The following is a 19364-nucleotide window of genomic DNA, read 5'->3' on the forward strand; positions in this document are numbered from 1 at the left end:
ACAAAGGGAGCCAAGAAGAAGCTTAACAAGAAGGGCTTGCTAAGCTTCCTAAGGTCATATCCCTGAACCTCTCATATTCCTCCACAACTGTGCATTCTTCATCAAGCCTGTAATGTTCAAAAATACTCACGTCTAATCATTTCTCTGGGCTTTCATTTCCCATGAAGGGTCCTGTGTCACGTAAAACGTACATTAAATACAATTGCATGCTTTCCTCCTGTTAATCTATCTTTGCATTTAGTTTTCAAACCCAAACAGGAACTCCAAGAAGGCTGAGGAAAAACATTTTCCTCCCCTACAACTGTGGAATTAAATAAAAAATTCAAATATCCCAGGCTGCACCTCAGCCCCCTTCTTCCCCCCCCCCCCACCCCCGCACACAAACAAACAAACAGAAAGAGAATGGGGAACGATGATAATGGTGAATGAGACCCATTAAGATAAATCTTTAAAAAAAAAGCACACAAAAAAAACAACCACCACCCTCCACCCTACAGATGATAAAGAATCAATGTGTTGCCTTTCCCCTGACTTGCCCTTTGTTATATGATAGCCAACTCTTTTTTTAAAAATATATTTTATTGATTTTTTTTTACAGAGAGAAGGATAGAGAGTTAGAAACATCAATGATAGAGAAATATCGATCAGCTGCCTCCTGCACACCTCCTACTGGGGATGTGCCCGCAACCAAGGTACATGCCCTTGACCGGAACTAAACCTGGGACCTTTCAGTCCGCAGGCCAACACTCTATCCACTGAGCCAAACCGGTTAGGGCAGATTGCCAACTCTTACCAGGGGAAATTTTAGTGCAGTATATAATGAAGCTTGGATGTTCCCAACTTCCAATTTTAACCCAGCTGGAAGCTTTAAAACGTGTTTTATTCCTAAGTTGCACCTGCTTAATGACAAAGTAATATATACTTTTTTTTGTTCCTGGTTTTAAATTAAGAACCTTGGAACAGAGGGGCTTTTAAATGCATTTTGTAAGGTGGAAATGAGGTTTTTATTCCTTTTAAAATAATAGGTGGCTCCTTCAAAAATGAAGGGCTCGAATGCTGAGAAAGCGTCAAATGAAAGAGAAGCAGAAAAGAAATGCATTAAATGTATCCTACAGACAACAGGGAGCCAGTCTGCCTTAGGTCTTGCTGGATTACTTGTGATAGCCTCATCTCTGCAAGCCTGATCAGAGATGGGTGAGAGGAAAAGGAACTTCCGGTTTTTTAGCTGAAAAGGTAAAGAACTGGATTTAGGTGACGTCTGTAAGGACCTTCCCTGTCCCATAATGCTACACCTCTAGATCTCAGTAGAATTAGAGATTACTGCCAGAATGCAGGATAATGAGAAGCCTCGCAGGTCTGGCAGAAGCACAAGCAAGAGAAAAATACCCACCTGAATGTGCAAATCGTGGGTCTTCGCGATGTTTCCAAGATCGGCCAGCATCGTCTCAGAGCAGGAAAGGGCAAAGCGTGGTGTCACTATGGGCTTCACTCTAGAATACTGGAAATAGTAAAAACAAGTGGATAAGGAAAATATTGATGCCCTGAATGTGTAGCATACCCTGACTGCATATCTTACATCTGGGTAATTTATGTCTTGATATTTGGGGACAGTCCTTTCTAGGAGTGGGTGGAAGTGCTGGGTTTCATGGAAATGGCTCATGGCTGAGGACAAAGGAGAGTATATTCTGTAGCACCCAGTTCAATGGAAGAAGATTTTGTCCTAGATGATAGCCACCCCTGCTCCACATCTGCAGCAGGGCTCCGCCAAGGCTGCACTGGTGGCCTCCATCAAGAGAAATGAGAGGCACAAGGAGAACTTTTAAAGGAGAGATCTAGGAGACTAGCAGGGAGGCAGTGGCCTATTCCCCTTTCTATGTGCTGGCCATGGCATCCCCAAGAACTTCCATAGTAGCACTGGCTCTGATGTCACCCGAAGTGAGGGTCTGAGCAGGAAAGAACTTATAGAGGGATGGAGAGAATAAGGACCCACAAGACTCCACCCAAGTCTCCCAAGGTTAGATGGATAGAAATTCCAAGGTTCGCTGTGGTTTCCAATCAGACCTCAAAAGATGGGAAGGGAAGGGTCTGGCAATTTAAGAGATGGCACCAGGGAACCATGAGCCAGCCTGCTGGGGAGGGAGGCAGAAAACAGCACTGCCTCCCTAGGCTCACCAACCCCAGGGCCTGCAAAGGGGAGTGCCTGGCTGAGTGCCCGCAGGCCATGTGACATGCCACACATACATATGTGGGCCAAGGCAGCCTGTGGCAGGGGCATCTGGGCTGGACACCACCTAGGTTTCAGATCAGATCTAACAGGCCACAGCCAATATCAGCATAGCTAGCAAACATCACGCTTTAATTTCCAGTTGCCACCAATCTGTCCACAGCCATGGAGCCCACCCCACCTTCCCACAGATCAGCCCGGTGAAATGAGATGGTCCCAAAGGAGAGGAAGAGAAAACCACCAAGAAAGCAAAAAATGCCTGACCTCACTGATCTTCAGACAGGTCAGTTGACAGGTCCTCTGTGAAAACAACTTGAGGTTCTAGGAAAATACTTCTGCATGCATGGGGATAAGCCAAATGCACACAGATCCTACGATTAAGATTAAGGCAATCAAAATACAAGCTAAGAACAAGTTTACTTACGTTCTTTTGGAGCATTTCTGACACGAATCTGAAATAAGGCAACAAATGGGAAGTTAGAAAATGTAGGCATTTTCAAAAATTTTTTTTAAAAAGAGATAAACAAAAAAACATAAACAAAAAAAAAAGAGGTAAACACGAAATTTCCATGTCTCATTTTCCATGCAAACACTCTAACACTGCACATGTTTCACCACACTAATTAACGATGAACAAGTAGTAATTAGTCTGCTTTCTAGTTTGCAGAGATGGAGTGCAAAATCACAGAGAAATGCAATTTTATCATCTAACGTCAACTGGGCTGTTCATGAGTATTCCCATGACACTCAAGCCATTCTACCAGCTTAAGTTTGGGGTGGGGGAATATTGCAAAATGTGATGCTACAGGGATGTTAGAGTCCCTAAATCCTATGCACCTGGAAACATTTAGAAGCTGTGGAGCTCTCTACTCCTAATTTCCCTAAAGTGGAAGCTACTTGCTCACACAAAATCACCCTTCATTTCCACTGGGATTCTGGAGTAAGATAGAAGACAAAGGTTTCGAAATGGGTGGTGATGGGAGTGGCGATCTTACCAATTGTATCTGCAGGGATGGTGGTATTTGCATGACCCATAAAATGATTAATTCTGCCCTGGCTGGGAATATTTATTAGCTAAGCTTCCTGTCTTCTGGAAGTCCTTTTTCCTTTGTTTCAGAATAAAATGTGAATTAAGGTTTACTATGACCACAAACACACATTCATAGAAAAGTTGAGCTGATGGCCAATGCTAAGGCGAAGGTGCATGCTCCCTTTTCTCTGGGGCAGGTCGCAGTTCCTGAGTCTCCCTTTTCAGCGGACACACTGTAGGTGAAGGAGGTCTGGGGAATCAAGAAAAGTTGGACTTCTAAAATTTGCATGGGGATAGGTTTGGTCTGGGGAAGATTTAAATCTAAAAAAACTTCTTCTATGTATATCTCTTGGGTGTTGAGTGTCATACAACACAATTCATTGTCAAATCCTCAAGGCACCTTGAAAAAGCCATTAAAGAAAAGTAGAAAAAGTACTTATAGGATCAGTAGAATATGCCAATGTAAGATAAAGAGTTCAAACCCGTGTTGCTCAAGAGTCAACTGTAACTTAAGGAGCAGGCCACACACACACTTAAAGCAAGTCCAACATACAGGAGAAGACCAGATCTATAATAAAGGGGAGGAAGGGTGTAAATCATTTACTTCAGAAAAAGAACCCCTCATTTTACAAAAGGGCTTATCCTAGGACTCCTGTAACAAGTTCCTGCCCAGCTGGCGTGGCTCACTGGTTGAGCATTGACCTATGAACCAGGAGGTCACAGTTCAATTCCCAGTCAGGGCACATGCCCAGGTTGTAGGCTCGGATTCTGCAGGAGGCAGCCAATCAATGATTCTCTCTCATCACTGCTGTTTCTATTTCTCCTTTCCTCTCTGAAATCAATAAAAATATATTTTAAAAAAACACACACAAGTTCCCAGAAGCTTTAAAATATAATTTGGTATACAAAAATAGTATTGAATGCAATGTTTTTTTAGGACCAGATCAATTTCATAAAGTTGGGCAAACCCACGCTGCAACATGTGCACATCCCGCCTGGTTCAGAGAGGGTTTCTCGCTCCATCTCCATCAGTGCAGCAGAAGGACCGCTCACAAGACAAATATAGATGAACATACCTCTTCGTTTCCTCGATTGATTCCTCAGTGGTTTCCTTGTATTCTGGAACAGTGTCGTTCATATCCATGCAGACTTTGCCCACAAATGCCCGCTGCCCAAATTTATCTGTGAGGCACACAGAAAAAGGCCCTAAAGTCATGTGTCTTTCCCACACAGTACCTTCTCTGAGCCTTTTAAAACATGTTTAAATTAAAATCATTATGAAAACATGGGTGAGAATATGAAAGACTATTCATTAAGAACAATAACAACAAAACCCCACTAAGTTCTATAAGTAGCAAATATTCTTCCACCCATCACTTCAACCACCCCCTCCCCAACTCCCACTTCTAGGCTGGCCAGGTAATAATTGGGTGTTTTTACTTATTACTCAGTTTTTTTCTTTGCTTACACAGTTTGTCTATATTTTTACTCAAGTCATAATTATCCTTGTTCCCATTTTATTGCCTGGAAAAAGAGAGGGCAGCCTCAGACCCTGGTGTAACACCAGCTAGGAAGTTGACTCTACATTGGACAATGTTAATTTTTTTTTATAATGTCTCCACCTGTCATAAGAATCTTACAGAAATTTTTCTGCCTTTCTCTTTCCCTGTAGTTCATTTTAATAACTGGCCATTAGATTGCTCTTTCTTAAAACAGCACCTTGATCACATACCTCATTTGGCATCAAAACCTTCTTTGATTTTTTGATGCATACTCAAATCTTTCCACAGTCTGAATCATCCCATTCACCCAACCCCCTCTCCCACGCACCTCCCAGCCCCTATGTAAAGAATCCTGTCCTCCAGTTCAGCTACTCTGTTCCATGCTTCCAGTGTCACTATACACATTCCTGTCTCCATGCCTTTGTTCATGTTATTTCCCCTGTCTGAAAGACATTTTCTCTTTCCCCATTTTATCTTTCCTTTAAAGCCAAGTTTAAGACTCCCTTCCCTTCCATGAAGTCTTCCCAAATGTTCCAGTTCTGGGTTCTCTCTGTCTCTTCCCAAAATGGCAATAGTTATTTTCAGCAGCATCTTCTAGGCCTTTGACATCAATGACCTATGTCAGCAAGCAGTAGCGTCAGCATATCAGCCAACACCATTTACTAGCACCTGCTATGTGCTGGGCACTGTGTTGGATACAAGTTTCAGAATCATCGACCTAAATCAAGTTTCCTCTTCCTTACTACCTATGTGAGTTGAGCATGTTTTATAGCCTCTCTGAGCATCAGTTTATCCATCTGTAACATGGGGACACAATAACTACCTCGGAAGGCTGTTTGCAACTGAGCTGACATAATCCATGTAGAGTGCTTTGCACAATCCAGGCATCTTACTAAGAGCCCTACAGCTCCGCTAGCGTGGCTTAGTAGTTGAGTATCGATCGATGAACCAGGAGGTCATGGTTCAAGTCCTGGTCAGGGAACATGCCTGGGTTGCAGGCTCGATCCCCAGTTTGAGTGTGGAGGAGGCATCCGATCAATGATTCTCTCTCATCATTGATGTTTCTATCTCTCTCTCCGTCTCCTTTCCTCTCTGAAATCAATAAAATATTTTTTAAAAAGTGCACTACAGCTGTTCCTAAAGTTACTAATCAATGTGTGTAGTTATTAATCAATTAGTCCTATCTGGCTCTTATGTTCCCAGCAATTTGCACAGTGCCCTGAGTCTAACCAACAGCCAAGATATATGTCTGTTGATTATAATAACTGTTGCCATTACTAGAATTAATAAACCTGCTCCAAAAAGCCCTAAGTTAATACACAAAATTCAGACCTATACACATGATTCTGGAACCAAAAACCATAAGTGAATAATCAAATTACCTAAACAATAAAAAACATCCAGGGGCCACAGTAATACAAAAACACCTAATTACTTGCAAGGAATGCAATGTCAAATTTTAGTAATTAAAAGGCAAGACTGCACGTAAGTGTAACTCCCTGCCAGACATGGTCTGGGTGGCTTCCCTGGATGTGCTCATAAAGTGTGCCTTCATCTCCTCACCTGTAATTTCCGCAAGGAGCAGGGATGAGTCAGTGTAAATTGTTGTAAAGTAACAAGCTGTGGTTGTTCCATTCTTCAGTGTTCTCCTCTAAAAATACACCACAAAAACCATAAGTCACATGTGCCAAGAAAGTCACGTGGCACATACAGATGAAAATAGAATTCTAGGTCCCAATTTTAAAATGTTTTTATTTAAAGATATGACACCTCAATATGAAATACAGTTCAGAGAAATGGCAAAGTACTGATATTCCAAAAGTGTGAGCTGGAGGAGAAGTTGATATTTTTGATTTCCTAGATTCATATAGTTCTATGTTGCAGAATTCATTAAATAGGATGCTAATTAATTCCTTATCTTTTAGGTTTCGCTGAGCATATGCAAACCTTATTGCATCTGGGAGTGAATAAAGGAGATTTTTCTGTCTATTACAGGGTAAAATAATTCATCCAGACTTCTCGTTCAAGCTGGCAGATTGGTCACATGCATCTCTCTCTCTCTTCCTTAGCAAATTTCCACTAAAATAACAGTAAAAGAGTACAAAATTTATTCACCATCAAGAGGAACATAAGAAGAAACATGAACAGACAAAACATTTCAACATCTCCTTGGAACACAAAAAATATGGAAGAGAACCTGAAAGCAACTTAGGAAAAGAGAGAGAGAGAGAGAGAGAGAGAGAGAGAGAAGAATGTGGTTGTTAATAGGGGCTCCAAGTCCGTCTACGGATGACTAAGCCCTGGCAGGACCCTTCTTCTTCCTGTTGAAATCAGCCAATCACCCCTAACCTGCTCCTTGCAGGAGAGATTTACTCTTTGTAGAAACTGAGTAGTATTTGGAGTATGTAAGCCCCAAAGGACAAGGCAAGGCATAGTCTGAAAAGAAGAGGTTGAAGAGAAAATCTGGCTGATCTCCAGGGGCCCTCAGTCAGCTGCTAGAAGGCCACACGTATTACCACCACTACTCCTGGCAAGACTGAAGGACTCTTCCCTGGCGAAGATGAGTGGCTCTACAAGAACGATGTCCTCACAATGACATGTGGGGCCCACAATTGAAAAGGCTATTTACTTCTTTCATTGTTCATCTTAAGCTGAAGTTCACTAGTCAATAGGAGCTACCTCCACCCAGACCTTCCAATCGACATCTCAGGGCATCACACTTAAATGTGAATGTATGGCCCAGCTGGCGTGGCTCAGTGGTTGAGCAGCAACTTATGAACCGGGAGGTCATAGCTCAATTCCCATTCAGGGCACATGCCCGGGTTGTCAGCTCGATCCCCAGTAGGAGCTTGCAGAGGGCAGCCAATACTGATTCTCTCTCATCATGATGTTTCTATCTCTCTCTCCCTCTCCCTTTCTCTCTGAAATCAATTTAAAAAATATATAAATAAATAAATAAATAAATAAATAAATAGATATGAATGTATGTTCAAAGTTCAACAGCCTCTGGAGGAGAGCTGCTATGAAAAGGAGAAGGGGGAGAGAAAGTCTGGAAAAAATAATGGAGGAAACAGAGTCAGAAGGAAGCTTGATTAAAAACAAACAAACTATGATTACGTTCTGAAAGAATTAAAGAAGATAATCGCATCTACAAGACGAGAACAGAATGCTATGAAAATCAAAGAACAAGAGCTCTCCAAAAGTAAACATTTTATGATTACGTTCTGAAAGAATTAAAGAAGGTAATCGCATCTACAAGACAAGAACAGAATGCTATGAAAACCAAAGAACAAGAGCTCTCCAAAAGTAAACATTTTATAAGTGAAATTTGGAAGTCAATAGAAGTGTTGTAGGGTAAATTAAAAGCAAACCCCTCAGGGAAAAAAATACTTTGAACTTAAATAATAAGGAAGAGCATACCCTGTATCTCAGCAGTCTGTACTCTGCGTCAGCCAAATGTTGAAGAAAGCAAATGACCCCAGTGACGTTGTTGGTTAGTCCGAAAGGTCAAGAGAATTTGAAAAGCTGGATTTTTTTTATGTCAATCTTTTCAAATTTTAAGACACTTTGCACATGAATAAAATACATCTGGCTGCTAATAGAGGATGATTAGAGCTCATCAGCTAAAGATGAGGATGAGCCCTCTCTCAGAATCACAAGTCCAGGGGAAGAGCTAGTACCAGACAGAGACATCGAATTCAACTTCCAGCAACTCTGAAAGTGTCTGGATTCAGTGCACTCAGTAAATATTTACTGAATGAACACCCGAAGAAGCTGAATTACTAAGCAACAAGAGACATAAAATCAGTATCCTATATAATAAAAGGCTAATATGCAAATTGTCCCATCGACCGGAAGTTTGACCAGGAGTTCGACCAGGGGGCGGGGTCGGCTGGCCAACTTCCCACGTCCCCTCCCCCTGGCCATACATGAATTCGTGCACCGAGCCTCTAGTTCTTAGATAAATAGAATAGGACATGGTGTCCTTGAAAGAGGACAGGCTATAATAACAGTAGAGTGAGTGAATGACTTGCAAAATTAGACTACGTGTTCTTCAAGAATGTAACACAAAAGCATATACAGAAGCTTTAACATTTTTCTAATAGGAGTTACCAAAACAAAGAGTAGATTGCAGGGAAGAATATACTCAGAGAGAAAGAGAGAGAAATAAATTTCCCCAATTAGAAGAAAGACAGTAGTTCTTATATTGAATAAACTACATATGAAAGGTAATAAACTAAAAAAAAAATCTATAAGTCAAATTTCAGAACATCCTGAAGGCCAGCAAATTAGCCAGAATAGAAGGAGAATCAGATTGACATCAGCATATTAGATGCTGATGGGAAAATCATTTCAAGTAGAATTCTCTCTACAGTGAAAGTGCATCACCATTCGAGAATCATAAGAAAGTAAAACCATTTTTGGTAAGGATTTGGAATGTTTATCACCCACTTTATTGAAAAAGGATTCCAAGAAAATAAAAAAATGAATGCAAAAGAAAGACAGGGGATCCAAATAGCAAAAGTAGAGTTCATTTTTAAATTAAGTGCTGATGTTGAAAAATAATAAACTGGAATTAAATTAAAATAAAATTTAAAATAGTAAATTTAAAAGTTAAAGTTTATTTTAAATTAAGTGCACATGGTAAAAAAATAAACTGGAACAAAAATCTCAGGAGGGTATAACATGAAGAAGGGGAGGTTATGTAAAATTCTTGCCTACTATAGAGGAAAATGCTAGAAGACTCAATTTAGTCTAATAGAGATGTAAAAAATGTCATGTCAACAGAGCAAACACAATCTTTAAAAAAATGTGCAGATAACTATAAAAATTAACCTTTTGTTGGGTCATAAAAAAACAATGAATCATTTCTCAAGAAAAATAATCATACAAATTATATTTGCTAACCAGAGTAAAGTGAAACTCAAAATTAAAACAGAAATATTAGCAAACATTTTCTAAATTCTCAAAATTTTAATCACTTTTCTAAAACCTGGGCTTGAAGATGGAATCAAAATGGAAAATTTCAGCTATTTAGCAATGAGGACAATGGAAATATTACCTATCGATGTAAAAAGAAAAAGAAAAAGAAAAAAACAACTCTATGGTGCAAAACTCTGTGGTCTTGATTGCCAATTTGTTGAAGTATAGATCTAGAACTGTTTTTTGAAGGAGAAAATAAAGAACAAAAATGTCTCGATTCTATTCATGGGTGCAGTCCTAGCACCCCTATCCATTGCCCTGGGCAGTCTTCAGCCTAAGGACAGGCTCTAGTTAACAAATCTGAACTTTCTTAGCCATAACCTTGGCTCATGTAATTCTCAAAGTGTGCAGGCTTGCTCATGATCAGAAATATTGGATGTGTGAACTGCAAACACATGTTGAGAATAACACCTATCTTGTACTCACTGGCATCAAATTCTTACTCAAATCTCCGATATATGAAATACGTCTATGGCCATACCACCCTGAAAGTGCCCGATCTCGTCTGATTTAAGAAATAAAATTTATGGACTATGGCCTGGAGGGAGTACCTAGAACTCCAAACATAAAAGATGTACATATCTGGATTTTTTTTTTGATACTATAGTACCTTGACAGTATATATTTTGACATCAGAGCATGTAACTATATTGGAATATTGGGCATAATTCTCTTAAATTTCAGTATGATAAATAGATATGCTTTACCTTACAACTGTTTGTTTGTTTTTTAAATCATACAGACAGTGTAAAATTCAAAATTTATTTTTCTTTCTGGGTTACCTAGACATTTAAAGCCAAATGTGTGACAAACTCTAACAAATGCATGGATCCCCATGGCTTATATTTACCTCTTGGTTTTATTTTATTTTTCCTCTCCCCTTTTTTCCTTTGCCATGCCTTTGTGACTCATTTTCTTCTGTTGGAGACTATGCAATTTTAAGATATCTCAAACCCTTTTTAGAGCAATGCAAGGTATAAATAAATTTTGAAAATAAAAAGCTTTGGTGTGGTTAACACAATTCATTAACACCATGCAGCTCCACACACAGCTTTAGTCCTCAGTTTTTCTGGTGTCATGCAGATGCATGCTAAATATGAAAACCCACAATTACACTGAATTTATAATTAAGTGAGGCAGGTGTATAAACAATAGCACTTGCTTTATTCTTCAAAGTTTGGGTGACACAAAAGCAGGAAACTGGCAGGATAACTGGTTAGTATATAAAGCTTACAATATTGCCATCATCACATAGCCATCACTTTAGGAGGAGAAAATGCAGTATTATTCAGACTATGTGTACTGAATGATAAGAGGCAGTGGTCAGATAATGAGGTATTTGCTGCTTTAATCCCCAACTGCAGAAGCTGTTTCTGGCTGCTAAGTGGATTGGGCATAGGGTTGGGATGGAAAGATGGGAAACGATTTTCTTGAGAGAGTGAAAGGAAGGATATTTTTGGAGTCTTCAACATACAGTTGGCACACACTACAGCCACTGTTCAATGACTGAACTAGCCCCATAGCTCCCTCTAGTGGTGTTAACGCTCGTCACAATCCCATATGCCCAGAAAAGGGACCATCCTATTTTCCCTTCTTGCAAAGCTACCAAAATAGCATGACGCCCTTCTAACTGTAGTTTAAATTTTTAATTTTTAATTGCCTTGGGTATTTTTTAAAGCACATAGAATGCCTTCCATCTGTCAGGTACTATTCTAAGAACCTTACAAATTAACTGGCTTAATTATCATAACAATCTGGTGAAATAGGTGCTATCATTCTCATTCTCTCTCTCTCTCTCTCTCTCTCTCTCTCTCTCTCTCTCTCTCTCTCCCCCCCCCCCTCTCTTACAGATGGGGAATATGAGCCACAGAACTTTCCAAAGGTTACTCAGGTATTCTATACGGTCCCCAGAACAGTATTGTGAATTAGCAGGAGTAAGGGAACACGCATATGCATTAAACCCAAATTTAGTGAAGTAACACACAAAAAGTAAAAGATGGAGAGTGGTGAGAGCCCATCTAATTGGGGAATCTGGGAATCTGAACTCTTTGCTGGTGACTGTGTAGATGAGGTGGTCACAAACTCAGTGGGCCATGAAAGAACTAAAATAAACCTCTGTAGCCCATTCTAGCCTTACCTGCCTGTGTTCTATACTTAAAACATGCTCCAAGTAATGGATGTTTCTACAGGTGACCAAACATCATACGCCAGCACTCACAAGCAGGATACTTACGACAACCCTGGTATATACTTCTTCAGCAAAGTCCAAGTTCTTGAACTTGAATTCTGTAGGAAACGTGTACTTGGTCAGCCACTGCAGAAGCGGCAGGTCAACGTTACTCCCAGCAAAGGAATACTGAGCGGCATGGATGTGTGTGTCAACCAGCCCAGGCATGAAGAACTCACTGGAAATTAAGATGAGAGAAAAAGAATTTAATAGCATCTGTCATCGTTTTCCATATGTTTACATCTTGTTTTCTCTTGGCCATGATTGAACTGTTCATCCCACATCCAGTTAGAGCTGATGCAAACAGACGACTTAATTCATCTAGTACTAGTGTATAGAGATCAAGATAGAGAAATGAAGCTCTGCTAGGAGAGAGATAGCTCCCCAGTTGGAATGACTGGTGTGAGGTTAATCACAGATGATGAAGGGAGGAAGAAGCTGAGGAGAGGGCCATGAACACAAAGGACAGGTGTCAGAGAAACTGCTGGACAGATGGGGAGCTTGCTTTGAAAATATTTGGTAGTGAATGTTGGGATGGTAATGTAGGGGAGGAGGGAGAAAGCTACATTTTTTTTTTCCATTAGGAGAAGCCCAAGCATGCTCTGAAGGTAGCAGAGATAAAAGAACTAAAGGAGATAATTCGGGGTGCAAAGTCTTCCGAGGCAACGGAACACCAGCGAGTTATTGCGTCAGAAATGTGATTTTCATCCAGAAAAGCTAACAATCCTTTTTAGGACACAGGAAGCATTGTGGAAGGCTTAGTAATAGAAACATTCACATAATCAAGGTCTAGTCAAGGACTTATATTACTGATAATAGCACGTGCTAGAGTGTGTGTGTTATGTGAGATTAGAGGTCACAGAGCCCCAAAGGAAGCTCAGAGATGCCAAGGTCATGTTCAGACGTGCAGTTCATTAGTGGTCCAGCCAGGATTAGAACTCAGTTCTCCACCCCAGCCCTTACTTACAGCTAAATCATAGCCATCAAAAGTTAAGCTGCAAAAAGAAGACATATGTAAAACTTGAGATAATAAAATAAAAAAGTCAAGCTGCAGGCAAAGCAGAGATGGGGCTTTGAAGGAAGCAGAAAAGGTGAAAAGCTCTCCTTTCTTCTTTCCTCTTTTCACCCGACTTAATCACTATCATAATTCCCTTAGCAAATCTCGACTTCCACCAGAAAAGAACATCAATTTCATATTTCAAACCTGTGGTGCAGTCCAGGCTGCCTCAGAACCGAAGGAAAAAGAACAAAGTGTGCCCTACATATGCTTATTGAAACATCCACCTGTCTTCTTACCAAGTGGAAAACCTTAATGAAAGCTTTAGAATTAAAACATACGACTGACTGTCTATAAAGGCCCGAGTGACTCAATCTCTGAGCAACATTGTTAACCTGCTCTGGGAGCACAGGACTGTTTGAAAACCACTCTTTTCTTGCACACACAAAATATAAGGATATGAAACCAACATCCTATCTTCATTTAAACTTTTGGTATTTTGTTCATCATAGATTTTTTTTTTGGCATTAATTTTGATTTTTTAAAAATATTGCATTAAACTGATATTTATGTTGATTACTGAGTTTTTGCCCACCCCACCCCCCATAAATTCTGTGCCCCAGGTAAGTGCCTCACTCATCTCACCCTAATTTTGGCCCTGCCAACCCCTCTATGGTCCGTGGCCACAATCTGAACCACTCCTACCAAGGCACTGGGCAGAGTTGCAATTGTCATGTTTTCTTAAAAATACACCTTGTGCTGAGAGAGACCTATACCGATAGATACACAGAATCTATGAAACAGAAGATCAGAAACAGCATCTTCTATGGTATTTTAATACTGACTTAAAGAAATTCAAACGCATATATCTTACGTGTTTAATATGTAAATTACTTTGCATTTTATATATGATTTTTCTTCAAAGACTTCAGTCTTCCACCAAAGTTTAACCTTTTTTTCTTACCTTACCTCTTATTGGTGTTTTGTGCTTAGAGGTTCCTTTGCATCTTCATTTCTTTGATGAATTTAATTCCAAAAGCAGCCTCATAAGGAGGGACAAAAAAATGTGATGACCCACAAATGTGTTCGCCCCTCCCCATCCTCCAACCACTTCACCATCCTCTCCCTCCCTCCCAGCCTCCACCTCATCCACTCCCAAGCCTTCTTCTAATCTCTGATTCCCAAGGCACGCAAGCCTTGTTCACCTTCGAATCCCAGTTCTTCTTCAACATATATTCTCATGAAAATCTAGCAACAGGAAGCAGACGGTAACAGTAGAAGTCACTGGGATTCTCTCCATGCTCACTGGATTCATCTCTATGCCCATTGCCTGCAAGCATGCAGGCCAACAGAGAGGCAGCAGAGGGAGGGAAGGAGGTAAGAGATGTGAGTATAAATGCAAATGCAACAAAATTTTTTGGCCAGTTACCTCCGTCTCTCGGGACTATGGTCAGCCCGTCTGCCTTAAAGCCTTAGGGGTAACACAGTTCACAGACCTGCTACAGGGGACACGGTGACCTAGGACAATCCTTTTGCTAACAGCCAGGAATCAAGCTCAGAGAAAGGAAGTGTTTTGCATTACAGTTAACAGCCACAAACTGTAGCATGAGGATTCACGCCACGTGTTCTAATTCCGACTTCAGTGTTCTTCTCATTACATTACTCTAAGGTCACTTTCCAAGTAAAATGTTTTTAGAATGAAAATGATTTTGATTGACTTGGGAACGTTCACTGACTTTGGAAATATACGTGGCCTGAAACAAGGTTAAATCATTGAGTTAAAAAAAGAAAAAGTGTCTCCATTTCCATGAAACAAATCAAGCAGACTACGATGAATGTGGGCAATCACAAGAAACACGTTTTGAGCAAATTATTGAATATGAAATTGCAGCTCAAATACATTTTTAGAGCCAGGCCTTACCTCACCATGCTGTCAGCTATTGCTCCCCAAATCTCCCTCCTATCCTCCCAACAGTGATCTCTATCATGCTCTTTCTTTATTTCCTTTTCAGAAGGTTCACAAGCCAGCACTGTCATGCTTCCCTATCTGTGCACTTGTTTGTGTTCTGTGTTCCCCAGGGGCTGTAAAGGGCTGTAAACACTGTGGGGACAAAGGCTTTATAGACCATTTTCACCTTCGAATCCCAGTTCTTGCACATACTGAGCTCAACAAATATGTGCCAAAGAAGTAAATGAATGATGGCAGCCTCTAGTACTCAAAGCTCCTGTCCCTGTTCTCTATTTACCTCCCCTTCCCACCTCAACCTTAAAGAAATAAAAAAAGCCTCTTTGCCTCTCAAGGCAGTTTCCTTATCATTTGAGATGAGTTAATGGCATCCACAAAAGGGGAGAAGTTGGCTAGGACTTACTGTTGGCTCAGTTCTCTTATCTCACATGGCTTGAAACCCCATTCTTTGGCCAGCTTTTCTTGTTGAGATGCTTCTTCTAAAAACACTATCTTTAAAAGAAAGAAAGGAAAGCATTACAAATTAATGACATGTCATTTGTCACTACTAAAGATCTAAATCAGTGGTTCTCAACCTGTGGGTCGCAACGCCTTTGGGGGTCGAACGACCCTTTCACAGGGGTCGCCTAAGACCATTGGAAAACACATATATAATTACATATTGTTTTTGTGATTAATCACTATGCTTTAATTATGTTCAATTTGTAACAATGAAAATACGTGCTGCATATCAGATATTTACATTACGATTCATAACAGTAGCAAAATTACAGTTATGAAGTAGCAACAAAAATAATTTTATGGTTGGGGGTCACCACAACATGAGGAACTGTATTAAAGGGTCGCGGCATTAGGAAGGTTGAGAGCCACTGACCTAAATCTTTTTAAAAGAGACTATACTATAGCTGAGTTCATTTTAAAAGGTAATTGATACCAAACGGGCTTGAGTTTAGAGGCAAAAAGGCAGGTGTTTGCCTTTGCTTGCCCAAAGAAGTAAATTGCATGATATTTCTTCTTTTCTACCACTCTACAGATGTAAGTATGGCTTCAAAATTCTAATTTGGAGATACAGGGTATGAAAAATGGCTAATTGGGCCCTGGCCGGTGTGGTTCAGTTGGCTGAGTGTCCCCCAATGAACCAAAGGTGGCTGGTCAGGACACACAGTCAGGCTGTGAGTTTGATCCCAGTTGTAGGCAACAGATCGATGTCTCCCCCTCACATTGATGTTTCTCTCTCTCTCTCTCTAAAATCCATAGAAAAATTTTAAAAGTAGCTAATTGATACTTTTTTTCTTTCCCAGCCCTGAAAATGATTACAGAAAACAACTGTTTATAGAAGGTATACCTCAATTACAGATGACTGAAAGATTTTTGTGAGGCTATTATGGGAGACTAAAGTCTAGCCCTAGTAGTGTATCATTGGGCAATTTATTAACACTGAATATAACTGCTCATAATTGCCTGACAATTGAGTCTTAGCATGAACGATGTTGTTCTGATACAAGATGTCTGCTATGTTCTTCTAGTACCGTGTAGGAGACGCAAACAGAGTGATCTCTCGTGTTAGGCTTATGAGGTCTGAAGCCCATGGGTAACCGCTGGGAAACCTCAATGGGTCTCTTAGTTTTTTCTGGTCTGGTTTCCCCACCTGCAAACAGGGGTAACACCAGCACATATTTCACAAGGCTATTGTGAGGCCTAAAAATGAACATTTGAGCAAACAAGTTAGCACATCCTTGGAACATGTTAAATTTTAGAAACATTATACCTATTGTTGATCATTTTTAAAGTACAGTGTGATAGCTTTCTCTATAAAAATGGTTTGCAAAGCAAGAAAGGACAAGGGTCAATGAAACATATATGCAGGGAATTTTTAAATGTAATATTGTTTCATTTTTAAATGTAATATTGTTTCATTTTTAAATGTAATATTGTGAGAGAAAAAACATTTCTTGGAACATGAAATACTGAAAAAACACACCTATAGATAAAATAAATCTAGTTAATTAGAAGCAAGGCAATATACTGCAAAAAAAAATTGGTTTATAGAACTGAAAATAAACTTCCTTATTCATTGAAGATATCCTTTTTAAAAAAATTCAACTATTTTTAGAAGAGAAATGAAGATTTAATTCCTACAAATAAGGAAAAGTAATCCGATGATTCAAAAAATACACTAGAATAAATATCAAAGCAGATACATAATTAATCAAAACAGCTAACAAAGAACAGATAACATCTGTGCCAGGTAAAGAGCCCCAGAGTGTGCAAAAGAATGGATGATAAAAACAGAATTTGTTAATATGTCTCAGAACTGATTTAACATTAAAGCAATCAATCAATAATAAAATATTTGTAAAACACTATATTCCCACATTTAAAAATATATTTGAGATAAATGTTTTTTGAGAAAAATATGAATTATCAAAATTTAGTCTGGAGAGATAGGAAAACTGAATGTACCAATAGCTTTAGAAAAATCTGAGAAAATTTTACTAATTCAGGAAACCATATGGTTCAGAACCATGCTGTCTAATAGAAATATAATTCCCATCACAAATGCATATGTAACTTTAAATTTTCTAGCAGCCACACTAAATACGTGAGACAAAACAGGTAAAATTAATTTTAATGATATGTTTTATTAAACAACATAGATGGCCATGATAAAAGATTATCTTGTCAAATTGAAATCAATATGAAAGTTATACATTTTATTTGGGGGGTATTCCAGGCTTTAAATTCCCAGGTGTATTTTGCATTTAAAGTATATTTCAACTGAGTTGCTCAATTTTCATGAGAAATATTTTATATATTTAGATTTTATGGAATTTACAAAAAGTAGACTCACATATCCAGGTTGTTCCAAAAACACTTAATTGTTTTCCAAAACTGAGATGAGTATCAATTTTTAAATGGAAAATTAAATTAAAATAAGAAATAAAAAAGCTAGTTCATTGGTCTTACTAGCCACATTTCAAGTGCTTAATATACTGCATTGGACAGCACTCATTCAGAGAATTTCTTAGCCAAGCTCTTTCCGGCTAACAAAGAACAGGTAATGTCTGTGCCAGGTAAAGAGCCCCAGAGCGCGGAAAAGGATGGACCTCTATGTTTACAAAGCTGGCATAATCCTCATAACAAAACCTGACAAAGCACATGCCACACGTACATAGACACATACATACAAACAGAGAGTGAAAATTACAAGCCAATGCCATTTGTTATTTAATAATATGGATGCAAAAATAATCTCAATGATACACTGGCAATAAAAAGCAAAAGTATATTAAAATAATAATTCAGCATGTCTGCAACATGTAAGCCTCAATTATTCTGACCAAGCAAGATACATCTTCTATCAAGGTATAACAGATTTTTAGTAGTTAGGCAAGAACCCAACTCCTTCAAGACTGCTAGAATAGCCCTAGCTGGTTTGGCTCGGCAGATAGAGCGTTGGCCTGCGAACTGAATGGTCCCAGGTTTGATTCCAGTCAAGGGCACATGCCTGGATTATGGGCTTGATCCCTAGTAGGGGGCATGCAGGAGGCAGCCAATCAATGATTCTCTCTCATCGTTGGTGTTTCTCTCTCTCCCTCTCCCTTCCCCTCTCTCTCTCTAAAAAGATTGCTGGTATAAACCCACCCACCCTCTTAACTGTTATCTTCAGTTGACACTCAAGCTGGAATTCACCTGCTCCTCACATATACACCAGGGATCTTGATCTGTATCATTATTTTCATTAAAGCTCTGTATTCCTTGTCCCTGACTGAGCTCCGTCCCACCCCTCTCCACTTACCAAAACCCTTCACTGCGACCTCTTGTTACTGCCCCTCCATAAGCACCAAACTCCTCCATCCGTTCAGATGTGCTCTGAGTTTCTCCCTCCTAGTAGCTGGGGCTCTACCCCAAGGACATGGCTTCCTCTGTGCTTCTGAAAGGGCAGGTGTTCAGACATCAGGCTCAGGCAACGAGTGTGATGCCTTTGGTACCCACCACGGCCATTTCCAAACCATTTTGCCTTCAGCTTCTTTTAAACAAAGAAGGCTCCTCTAAGACCTGCCCCTTTCAGCTTTCAAGAACATCTACCCCTCTTTTTGTTGTTCTCCTTTACCAGCCTTTCTCTCACTGTTCAAATCTGTTGATGCCTGCCTCACACCCTTTCTCTCCACTCCACACCCTGCTCTTCCTTCCTTATAATATCAACCTGGACAAGCCTTTTGAAACCATGGCCAGCTACTTCCATGAACTCATCTTCAGTCATTTGTTCATGAACTGCTCTACCTCGAAAATTCCCAAATCACAATTTCTTCTTTTACCTATTTGTCATTTCAACTACTCCAATCAATCTCCCATCTTAAAAAGCCCTCCCTTTACCTTCTCCCCTCCACTTTTCCTCAGTTCATCAGCGGTCCTCTTTCACCATTTTCCTTGT

At 39.7% G+C, this 19364-nt stretch overlaps 1 protein-coding gene across 1 annotated transcript in view; it reads right to left on the reverse strand.

The window, feature by feature from the left end:
* GDA (guanine deaminase) overlaps nt 1–19364 on the reverse strand; it is a 64323-nt gene that overhangs the window by 22022 nt on the left and 22937 nt on the right. The window contains exons 2-7 of the mRNA XM_070431498.1: nt 15333–15421; nt 11973–12144; nt 6320–6407; nt 4331–4436; nt 2649–2676; nt 1391–1498 (exon numbers count right to left, since the gene is read on the reverse strand). Coding sequence (XP_070287599.1) covers nt 1391–1498; nt 2649–2676; nt 4331–4436; nt 6320–6407; nt 11973–12144; nt 15333–15421 — 591 coding nt within the window. The remainder of the gene's footprint in view (nt 1–1390; nt 1499–2648; nt 2677–4330; nt 4437–6319; nt 6408–11972; nt 12145–15332; nt 15422–19364) is intronic.

This window comes from Myotis yumanensis, unplaced genomic scaffold (assembly GCF_028538775.1).
Source record: "Myotis yumanensis isolate MYYU_CA2020_CCGP unplaced genomic scaffold, mMyoYum1.0.hap1 SCAF_12, whole genome shotgun sequence".
In the NCBI taxonomy this organism is placed as follows: Eukaryota; Metazoa; Chordata; class Mammalia; order Chiroptera; family Vespertilionidae; genus Myotis; species Myotis yumanensis.